The following is an 11,812-nucleotide window of genomic DNA, read 5'->3' on the forward strand; positions in this document are numbered from 1 at the left end:
ACTATATTTTTAAAGGACATGAATAAAATACTATTTCTTATGACCTACCTCCTTTGAAGTTTATTAATTTCATATTTTAATAGAAAACAAGACGACAGTAAAAAGTACTATTTAGGTAGTCACCTATTACAGTACCTTGGCAGCTTTATTAACCTTGTCTTCGTTTTCTCTCTTATACACAAAAACAGAAGCGAATTTGCCATCCTGCAATACAGCGGGGTAAACAGCAAGTCCAGAGGGTAAGGTGAACGGTGGTTCCTTCAGGGCATAGCTCTTCAAAGCGCTGTTCTCTGAGCCCATCCCTTAGGCCGTGAGGCAGGGGTGCTGCAGCTCCTCCTCAAAGCCAAGCAGACCTGAAAGAAAACAGAAAACATTTCCTAACAACATCGAATCTCTATCTGAGACATGAGCCAGAGATAACCGAGTACCCAGACAAGGGCACTCAAACCTACTAGTTTCTACAACCCTCATAAAGTAGGCTGTTTGACAACAGAAATAGTCAATGTTCAGCAAGTTACCTGCAATACTTGTCAATTAACAACTTTCAGCTCTAGAGAAAATACACTTAACCAAACAGACACACGCAGTTACTGTTGCTCCCAACCCCCCACTGCACACACGCAGAACTTTCACAGTGGAAAGGTGATCAAATACAGAGTAAGAACTCTCTTGCTCCCTAAAACCACTCATGTCCTGCCTCGCAGAGGAAAGTGTTGCAAAACTTAATCACTCAAAGATGATGAACTTCTGCATGTCTAAAATAACCTACAATTATAAGGAGAACAATACGAACTGGAGAATATTTCTAACAATGATGAAAAACATGTTAACAAACGGACAGTGCATATAAACCAAGAAAACACTAAAACACCTGTGGATTATGGGAAAGGAAACAGACTACTCATTGAATGCAAATGACAATAAACATAAGAAAAAGTACAATCCCGTAACTGTCTGCAAAGTTAGGCTAAAAAGGGGAAAATGCAAAATTGTATAATCTCAAATGTTAAAAAGAAAACCCACACGTACATGAGATTCCAGAAAATGCAAACTACTATATAATGACAGAAAACAGATCAGTGGTTGCCTGGGGTGAGGGCAGTTAGAGGGGCCACAGGAGAGGAAAGGATTACAAAGGGGTATAATGAAACTTTGGGGAGAATGGATATATTCAGTATTTGGATTATGATTATAGTGATGAGTGATCTACAGCTATAGCTATCTATATATATACATACACATGCATACACACACTAGAAAAAAATATGTAAAGTATTAATAGAGGTTTGTTGTGGGCATCAGACCATGGATGATTCACATATATATACAAACATAGACATACATTTGCCTGCACCTCCCAAATCTTCCATAAAAGAGCATATCTTTCTTTACAACAGGGATACAAACTCACATGGTTACAAAAGACAATGCACAGCAGTGCAGCAGTACTGGTGGAATAGCAAAAAGCCTACTGTGTGCACAGGCACCTACTGACTGGGCTTGCACTCTGACGGGAGCCACCATCACAACGCTCCAACCAGGACTGCCATTCCAGAGTTGGCAGGTCATACCATTTACCATAAAGAGCCAAGAGCCTGAATAGTTATGTGGAAATTTCCTATTTTCCAACATTGGCTCAAATGTTTTTAAACCTGTATAGGCCAAACAACACATGTCTGAAAAGTTTGTGGCACTCAGTTTTCAGTTCTGGCTTTACCATTATTTAAAAAATAAAAGATAAAAAGAGTTCTTACTAACTCTGGCAGTGTGGGAAACAAGTTGCTAGTTCTAAACAACAGCCCAAAATTCTATGTGGATTTTTTAAAAAATTCAGTTTAAAACCTGTATCCTTTGGGTAAATATAAACCCAAGAATCATTATACACTGACCTTCTATTTGGATTTTTTTCCACTTTGGTGAAGTTCCATACAACACTTACTAGGTTATCTGAGTATGTAATGCTGCTCAAAACAGATACCCCAAACAGAGAATTTCAAGGGCCTACAGACCCACATACATCACTGAATAAGGAACACAATACGTATAAGAGCTAAAGCTACCTAAAATTGATGTTTTTTTTTTAAACCCAAGAATGTTTCTGAGGATAAGAACTAAGCTGGATTTGTAACAAATTCACTGAGTTCCTACCTACCAAGCAATTTCTCTTTCTTAAGAATGACAGAGAGAAGTAAAAAAACAAACAAACAAACGAAAAACAGTATTAAAAAGTATCTCAACTACAGTTGACCCTTAAAAAACGTAGGGGTTGGTCTTCCCTGGTGGCGCAGTGGTTGAGAATCTGCCTGCTAATGCAGGGGACACGGGTTCGAGCCCTGGTCTGGGAGGATCCCACATACCGCGGGGCAACTAAGTCCGTGAGCCACAATTACTGAGCCTGCACGTCTGCAGCCTGTGCTCCACAATGAGAGGCCGCGATAGTGAGAGGCCTGAGCACCACGATGAAGAGTGGCCCCCGCTCGCCACAACTAGAGAAAGCCCTCGCACAGAAACGAAGACGCAACACAGCAAAAATAAATAAATTAACTAATAAACTCCTACCCCCAACATCTTCTTTAAAAAAAAAAAAAACAAAAAAAACCCGCAGGGGTTAAGGGCACCAACACCCTCAGTCAAAAATGTGAGTATAATTTTACAGTTGATGCTCCACACCTGCAGTTCCATATCTGTGGATACAACCAACGCAGGGGATTCAACTAACTGCAGATCGTGCAGTACTGCAGTGCATATTTATTGAAAAAAATCTGTGTATAAATGGACGTGTGCGGTTCAAACCCATGTTGTTCAAGGGTCATCTGTGTATGTAACACTCACCTTTCTACTGGGACTACAAATAAAATTAGCATTTATATAGGATCTTGGAGAAAAGCAATTACCGTTAATTCCCCTATTCTGGAGATGGTGTAGCACCTGCAGCAACCTCCCACTCCCACCCCAGTCGGGAGGGTCATGTTTAGCACCTGCCTTCTTCTTGGGCACACTTTATGGGTCAGGTGCCTACCCTGGGCCAAAGGGCAGTCAAATCACACATTAGCCATCTCTGGGACCCATGACCTGGATGAAGAGCTAAGCTGGACAATCAATATCTGCCCCAGAAATCTGAATGAACATGAGATATTTTTGTCTGTTAGCAGCACAGCTGAAGGTAAAAGGATGCCATAACGTACAGTCAGGGCTACGACAAGCCAAAGCCATGTAAAAGCAGAAACCTGGCAAGTACAGAGGAAGCCAGCTGGCAGCAGGAGAAGGAAAAGCAAACACTGGGAGCGTAACTTAGATTTAGAGCGTCACAATACTACACCAACTCGAGGCTACAAGCCCAGCTTCAAATCCACTGCCTCACTGCCACCCTTACAATCATGGGTAGCCTTAGGCACACCTGAGGTAGCCTGAATGGGTCCATGTTCTTACCAACTGCCATTTCATAAGCAGGAGTTCTTTTTAACTCCTCTTGTCTGAAAAGCCAGTCAGACTAAAGGAAGGCGCTAGAGAAGTGCTACTTCGAAAAGTGTTTATCTGAAGCTAGTCTAACTTCCTTCTCTCTCTTAGCCACAAAATACAGCTTTCCAAAATCCACACATAGGGAATTGCTGCAAGAAAATAATCTTCTTGGCAGAAAATCATGCCATTCACTTAGCTTTAATATTAATCTCCAAAGGAGATAAAATGGTCCCAAGAGTCAGGGGCAGGCTCTGGCTGAATGAATGGCAGTCAGCAGAGGTACAGCAATGGACATTCAATGAACTTAGTCATTTCTAGATAACAAAATACAAAAATAACAAAATAACAAAATTCTTGTGGGAATACTGGGCCTTACAACACCTATTAACCTTTCATTTAATATTCTGAATTCCACTATAAGATCATTAACAATTTAGGGTTATAAAAGCTTTAGGAAGAGGTTAAAACTGGCAGTTTTTCTTAGCAGTATGTATTTGGGTCTCAGACCCCAAGAAATGCCACTTAAAAATTGAAAGGAATGAACCCCTTCCTTGTGAGAACTCAAAAGGCTAACATTTTATTGGTTTGAAAGCATGATTAATGTTGACAGAAGTCTACTCATACCATCCGTGCAATGCTTACAGAGTAGCTGGGTTATAGCCTATGTCCAATGCAAACTTCATTAGGGGAGAACTAAAAAGATGTTCTGTTGACTGCAGTCTGATGGTCTTAAAGCAGTAATTCTGAACTTCACAAAACTGTACCCTCAGAGGCACATGTTGCTATCAACAGTGCTTTAAAAATGATAATTCAGTTAAATGGACTTACTGAAATGTAATACTGATAAACAATAACACCTGGACTTCCAAAATACTATCTTTTTTTGTTTTAAGGAGTAAAGGGGAAAACACCAAATCGTTTACCTTTGAAATTAAAAAGTCACAAAAAGGCAGAAAAGGATATTTTAATATTAGCATGGGTATTTTGCAGAATTTACCATCTCCACTCTCTATAATAAAATGTGGGGTACACAGTTTCTAACTTGAATACGCAACATGGTCTTCTCTTTAAAATGTTGTTCACCTATCTTCCTTCATCCTTTTGCTTCCTTGGGCAGCACATCAAGTTTCTGGGCCACCTGTGGGATTAAATGCCCTTGTCTAGGTCACTGGGCAACTCATACACTAAACTAAGAAATCACTGTCCTCTGGGGAACTCTCTCTCCCTCTGTTCTTTTCACAGCAAGTAATCGAGATGATCGTTATCCTAGTTCCCTCAGCTTGGAAATTCCAACGATACGGGCTTGCACTGTGAGTTCAAAGGACACCCGGTAGTGATTGGTATTTCGTTATCTAGTGATAACATTACTTCGGGCCCTTTGCTTTGATCTGTTTCACGTATATATTCCCTATATTGAACTCAGTCCGGCAATACATTATGAAGCCTTTGCATACCGAAAAAACTAAGTATGATTTCTGCTAAGACATGGGATGTCATGTCATGTGGATATGCACACACGGGTCCTTAAAAAGAGCAGTAACAGGGATTCCAAAATTCAGGACCCAACATGAGTATTCACACGGTTTCCTACATAAGATTTTCCCAGAACTGTTTCATCTTCTATACAAAATGCACTGCCCCAAAGACAGGAACCAGCTGGGCCTCTGGGGGCCTGGCACTGGTCTCGGATAGGGAATGAAGGCAGCATCCCAGCGCGGGCGCAACTCCAGGCTCCCCGCGGCTCGGCCCCGCCACGCACACTCGCCCTCCCCGCGGCGAGGAGGTGCGGGGGCTAGGGGCCAGCGGGGGTCCGACCGCGACTCCCCGGGGTCTCTGAGGGGCGGTGGCGGCGCTCCCGCTTAGCTGGCCCCTCACCTTCCACACCTGCCCGCGAGGCCGGGCTCCGCGGCTTCCTTCAACAGCTACGGCCGCCAGCGCCGCCCCAGGCGGGGGTCGCCCGCGAAACCCACGTTAGCAGGGCGCCCCGCAAAAAGCAGGAGACTGCGCGGAGGTGAGGAGCAGAGCTCAACCAGCAGCGACGCCACGCCGAGCTCGCCCCCGAGCGGGCCCCAAGCGCGGACCCGCGAGCGGGGCGCGCGTTCCCTACACCCCCGCCCCACGCTCCCGGCCCCCTCCCCAGCGGCCCAGGCCCGCACTGACGGAGGACGCAGCGCGGGGCTCCCTGTTACCTGCGGGAGGGCGGCGGGGGAGGCGGCCGAGGATCTTAGCTTCGGTCCCCTCTTCGACCCCTGTTGACACCAACCACCCTCGCCTCCCCCGTGATATTCTGGCCACTTCACCCACAACCTTCTGAGGTCCGGTCTCTCCGGCACCATAGACACGGGTCCGGAAGCCGGACAGAATGCCAGCCTTCAGCCCTACAACGCCACCACTGGGGCGAAAGAACCCGGAACCGAGACGGGGCGGCCGCGCCGGTGATTCTCAGGCCGGTGCCATCTTGAGTATGGGCGGCGGTGCCGGCCCAGCTGTTCACTCTCTGTCCCCAGCCGCCTAGCTGGTCAGTGAATATGTCTCTTTTCTTGGGCTCTGAGTTGAACGTGCAAGTTTGCCTTGATTTTTAATTTTCAGGCTTTTAACCGCACGGTCTTAACTGGATTTCCGCCCGAACCTAAAATGGCCGCCGGTCGCCTCCGACAAATAGAAAAGGGGCAGGACGGAGACTAGGAGTACTCTGGGAATTGGCGAGGACTTTTGGGAGAGTGACGTCGCTCACCCCGCAGCCCTGATTGGCTGCGCTGCGTGGGCGGAAGTCGTACGGATCCGCTGCTGCAGCTGGCGGAGGTAGAAGTGATTCCAGCTGAAGCCCTTTCCAATGGGAAATCTGAAGTTATGCTTAAACCAGCGGAGAGTCAAATTGGGACTATTAATATTAATAATACTTATTATTAATATCGATGGTTTCTACTTAATAGGGTGTTGTGCGAATAGAATGAATATACGTGATAGTTTTAAAACTACATGGCTCAAACCCAGTATATTTTCTCTGTTATCTTGTATATGAGCTTAGTAGTAGTCATCGCTACTATTTAATGCTTTTACAACCTCACAGTTCACAGCTGACCTAAATCATTTGATCACCTACAAGTTTTAAGTTCATCTGGTCTGTTACAGTATGGATAAGGATCCCACAATTTCTTCACTAGACCAAGTGAAAGCAAATATCAAACCCAATTTTGTCCCTTATTCAGAAATGAATATTCATTAGAAAGCAGGCACAAATAGTGTTTAATCTGTCCTATTAGCTTGTTGAAAGTCGAGTTCTCCGTCCTAGGTCAGCACTGTCCTATAGAAATAGAATTTGAACCACATATGTAATTTAAAATTTTCTGGTAGCCATATTTAAAAGAGTAAAAAGAGGGGCTTCCCTGGTGGTCCAGTGGTTAAGGCTCTGAGCTCACACTGCAAGGGGGCATGGCTTCCATCCCTGGTGGGGGAACTAAGATCCTGCATGCCACCTGGTGCAGCCAAAAACGACAACAACAACAAAATAAAAACAGCAAAAAGAATGAGGTGGGGTCAGTTTTAGTATTATATTTTAACACATAGCCAGAAGGTTGTCATTTAAACACGTACCCAAATTAAAAAATTATTAATGAGATATTTTACATTTTTTGTACTGTCTTCAAAATCTGATATGTATGCTTTACAATTTAAATTGACCGTATATCAATGCTCACAATTCACATGTAGATAAAGATCACAGTATTGGAGGGTGCAGTTGTAAAAGGTTTGACCACCACCTTGCACTAGAAAGTTGAGAAACAGAAGTACAGGGCTGCAGAGGCAGGATTCTGTTATCATCATAGTTACCGCCAGCATCTGGCAACCAGAAGTCTTCCAGACCCGTGGTAGAACCAGGACCAATAGCGATGAAGCCTCAGATGGCATCTCCAAAGGCTGAGGACTCGAATTTTTAGTGCTCACCCTGTTTATTCAGGAGTGGAGAGCATTCTTTTGAGAGCTCATCTCTCGTATTCATCATGATAATTAATAAGCTGTTATTTTTGCCAATCAAAAGCCATTTCTGGCACTCACTCGGATAATTAGCAAAACATCTGGTGTCATCAGAGATCAAGATGACTAAAGCTCCATCTCTGGAATGTGACCTTTCTGGTATGATGCTAGCTAACTACTCCTGGAGTGTGGATTCCTAATACTAGAATGCCAGCAGCTTCTAGGGCATAGCTTCAACCAAATGCCCCACACAGAATATTACACTGTCCTGAAGAAATTTAAAGTCGACCACAGACATCATGATACACATGTTGTGAGGAATATTGGCCTGCTTTGTAAACTGTAAACACTATACAAATGTTATAGAACTTACAACCTTATGTTACAGACTATGTTTACTCCACGGATATTTGACACACCTTTTCTGAGCCATGCCCCGTGCTGACCACTAAGAAAAGAAGGAGGAAAAAGATAACAGTCATTGCAGAAAAGTGGGTTCTTTGAGGGGCCCAAATAAAACTTTTCTTTTTAAGTGATTGAGGAGGTGCTAGTAGGTTAGTGCTAGGACTGTTACTTTCGTTTTTTGAAGTGCCCTGTGCCACCACCAACAAATAAGTTTCAATCTACTGTGTGTGAAGCTGAGTATGAGCTAAATGACTCTACACTTCCCTGGTTACTCTGAGGCTTTTCTGACAATTGTTTCTTGTTCATTTACTTAGCCAGCATATACTTTAGAAGTGCTCACTATATGCCAGCCTCTGCTCTAGAGACTGGGGAAATATCACAGCAAACAAAACAAGATAAATTTCCTGCTCTTACAGACCTCACGTCTTGGAGGGGAGATGGCGGGTGGGGGCGGCCATAATGGGAGAGATAGACGATATATAAATGAATAAAGATAAATTCAGATAATGGTAAATTCCATGAAAAAAATAAAACAAGGTAATAATAGCAGCTAACACGTGTTGAGTATTTACTGTGCATTAATTCATTTAAGCTGTACATAAATCCCACTTTACCCATGAGAAAACTTATGAGCAGAAAGGTTAGGTAAGCTGACCAAAGTCACACAGCTGGCAATGGCATAGAGTAGTTTGCCTACAGATTTCATTTTCTTAACCATTATGCAATACTGCCACCCCAATGTGATAGAGAGTAATAGGGTAAGGGAGAGGAAAGGGAGTTATTGTAGACAGATCTCCAAAGATGGCCTCTTTGAAAAGGTGATGTTTGATCTAACACTGAATGATAATTATGTGAAGATCTATGGCACAGAGACAGAAACGGAAAACATCCCAAGGCGGGAACAAGCTTGATGTGTTTAAGGAACAGGAAGAGGGCCAGTGTGACTGGAGTACAGTAAGTAAAGGGGAGAGTGTTCACGAAGAGGCCACTAAGACAGGCTGGGGCATGAGGGTCATGGGAAGGCGTTTTTGGAAACCACTGAGGATTCTAAGCAAGAGAGTAACAATCTAGTCTACAGTTTTAAAAACTCACACTGGCCATTATATGGAGAATGGATCATAAGAAGAGAGAAGGGCAGCATGGAGACAGGTTAGGAGACTTTAGCAATAGTCTATGTGGGGAATAATAGTGACTTGGGCTACAGGACAAGGAATAGAGATGGACTTAAGTAGTCAGAAATATACTTTGGAATAGAGGGCTATGGACTGAACTGTGTACCCCCAACTCTACCCCCCAACTACCACCACCAAATCTAGATATTGAAGTCCTAAACCCTAATTCATGTATTGAAGCCCTAACCCCATTTGGGGATGGGCCTTTGGTAAATAGGGTTAGATGAGGTTATAAGGGTGTTATCCTCATAATGGGATTAGTGCCTTTATAAGAAGAGACACTGGAGAGCATGCTCTTTCTCTGTCTCTGCCACATGAGGACAGGGTGAGAAGGCAGTCATCTGCAAGCCAGGAAGAGAGCTCTCACTAGAACTGTGAAGATACAAATGTCTGGCGTTTAAGCCCCTGAGTCTATGGTATTTTGTTTGGGCAGTGCAAGCCCACTAAGACATAGAATGAATGGTATTAGCTGGTAAGAGGAAGTGAAGTAAGGGATCAAGGTTGCTGACTTAGGTTTGGCTCTAGCAATTGGATGCATGGTGAAACAATAACAAGTTTGCAGAACCTGTTAAACATCCAAGTGGAGCTATCAAGTCGGCTGATGGCTATAAAGGTTTGAAGAATCACTGCAGAGGCCCAGACAGGAGATAAAAATTGGGGCATCATGGTCTCATCAAGTTGTAAATATCCTGATATACTATATGATTCAGCTATACTCAACACAGAGAAAAACAACCATAACACAACACAGTATCTGAACAAATGAATTTAGAGACTACTGCCTCTCTGTGTAAGATTCTTTGTCCATATATAATATTCTTTACTGTAGATTCCATATAACCAGTTGATTCTCACAGTACACTTTCATTGATTTTTGCCATACTCTTGTGTTCATGGTCAACCTATGGTTGCAACTGGTGAATGAGTGTAGTTTTGATATGAAAGGTGGTTACTACTTTCATTTATATTAACAGTTAAGATGAAAATGAAACAAGAAAGACATATATTGGTTGTGAGTTATCTTCTATGCTGAAACCAATACTATTTGTGAATCTAGAAGAATATTTCCTCAATTTCTAATGTAGGTCAAGAAAGAATTTTATGTTTAATTTGCATTGTTATTAACATTCTTCATCACTTTATTAACTCTAGACAATCAACAAAACATTAAACAAAGCCCTGATTTGTAGCATTTGCTGATTTCTATAGTGTAAATACTCCCACCGTGGCCAACTTCAAGGTACAAATATGACATTACTGAATGCAGAGTTGGGAAGAAATGTGCTCCAACATTATATTAGTATTTCCGTCATAGAGCTATTAAAAGATGTAAATAACCTCTGATCATAGATAATAATATAATATAGTAAAATAAGTTTTAAGTGATGAGTTCTTAGTCTTTCTTCCCTTTAAAAATATAATCTAATGATGAGTTTATGTAATTTAATTTTTAACAATGGCTGTGTTTAACAACTGGCTTCCAAAATTTCTGAACATTTAACAGTCAGCTCTCATGAGCCTATATGAGCCACTCTCATGAATGCACGCTAACTAGGTATTCATACTTTCTGGTTCTACTTCTCTTTGTAAATTAATAAATTACTTCTTGCTTTTTAAAAAAATTAATTAATTTTTGCTGTGTTGGGTCTTCACTGTTGCACGCGGGCTTTCTCTAGTTGCTGCGAGAGGGGGCTACTCTTCGTTGCGGTGTACAGGCTTCTCATTGCAGTGGCTTCTCGTTGCGGAGCTCGGGCTCTAGGCACTCAGGCTTCAGTTGTTGTGGCACACGGGCTCAGTAGTTGTGGCTCGCGTGGCTCGCGGACTCTAGAGCGCAGGCTCAGTAGTTGTGGTGCACGGGCTTAGTTTCTCTGCAGCATATGGGATCTTCCAGAACCAGGGGCTGAACCTGTGTCCCCTGCTTTGGCAGGTGGATTCTTAACCACTGCGCCACCAGGGAAGTCCCTTACATCTTGCTTTTATATGCATCAGTCTTTTTGGAGTTTGTTATTTTTTTTCTCCTAGAACTTGATCATAGGTGGTGTCCAAACTCTCAATTCCAATCCAGCAAAGCTGAGGACCAGACACCACAATCTAGTATGCACGACCACCTATGGCCACCCTTCAGAGATGTGTCTGGGAGAAACACGAGCCTTTCTCCGGTCATACCCTACAATCTCAACTGTGCATCATTTTCAAAATCACAGCACCACTTTCTGACCAGATCCCGTCTAGCTAAGTTCCCTGTTTTGCTCTCACTAAGACTATTTTCAACCTCATTGCATATTTTCTTCCAATATGGCAGGCTCCAATGTTAGCAGATCTTGGTTTGAGCCCACTTTTGCTGCTCACTGTCTGGAGTATTCTTGGGCAAATTCATTTTACTCAACCTCCATGTTCTCAGCTGCAAAATAAGGATTAAAGTAGTACCTACTTGTGTTTGTGAGGGTTAGATTAGGTAAAGCATGTAAAGGGCTACCACATGTCAAACATTCAAACACTATTACATCCTGTTATTGCTGTTCTGTGACTGGTCCAGACCCCAGGGGGCCTGGCTTTTTTCATCAAAGTTCTCATTCCTTTCATTCTTGAACCTTTGCCTTTCCATGGCCTTAGGGCTTCAAAGCCTTAAGTGTGACTCATATTTACCTGAGAGACCCCATTCTATCTTTTTAAACAATTATATTTAAATGGCTTCTTTCTCCTCTGCTGTAATATAAGTTCCACAAGGGAAATAATCTTTGTTTTGTTCATTGATCTAACCTTCATTGTAGGTTGTCAACAAGCATTTATTGCTGAATGGT

At 42.8% G+C, this 11,812-nt stretch overlaps 1 protein-coding gene across 3 annotated transcripts in view; it reads right to left on the reverse strand.

Moving 5' to 3' along the window:
* SCYL3 (SCY1 like pseudokinase 3) overlaps positions 1 to 6,151 on the reverse strand; it is a 39,325-nt gene extending 33,174 nt beyond the window's left edge. For 2 of the 3 annotated variants that reach the window (XM_059042270.2, XM_059042290.2), the window contains exons 1-2: positions 5,649 to 6,151; positions 136 to 353 (exon numbers count right to left, since the gene is read on the reverse strand). In XM_059042270.2, coding sequence (XP_058898253.1) covers positions 136 to 300 — 165 coding nt within the window. In that variant the 5' untranslated portion in view covers positions 301 to 353; positions 5,649 to 6,151. The remainder of the gene's footprint in view (positions 1 to 135; positions 354 to 5,648) is intronic. The other variant, XM_067030604.1, reaches the window with a different exon arrangement.
* Positions 6,152 to 11,812: the final 5,661 nt, after the last annotated feature.

Source organism: Kogia breviceps, chromosome 1 (assembly GCF_026419965.1).
Source record: "Kogia breviceps isolate mKogBre1 chromosome 1, mKogBre1 haplotype 1, whole genome shotgun sequence".
Lineage (NCBI taxonomy): Eukaryota > Metazoa > Chordata > Mammalia > Artiodactyla > Physeteridae > Kogia > Kogia breviceps.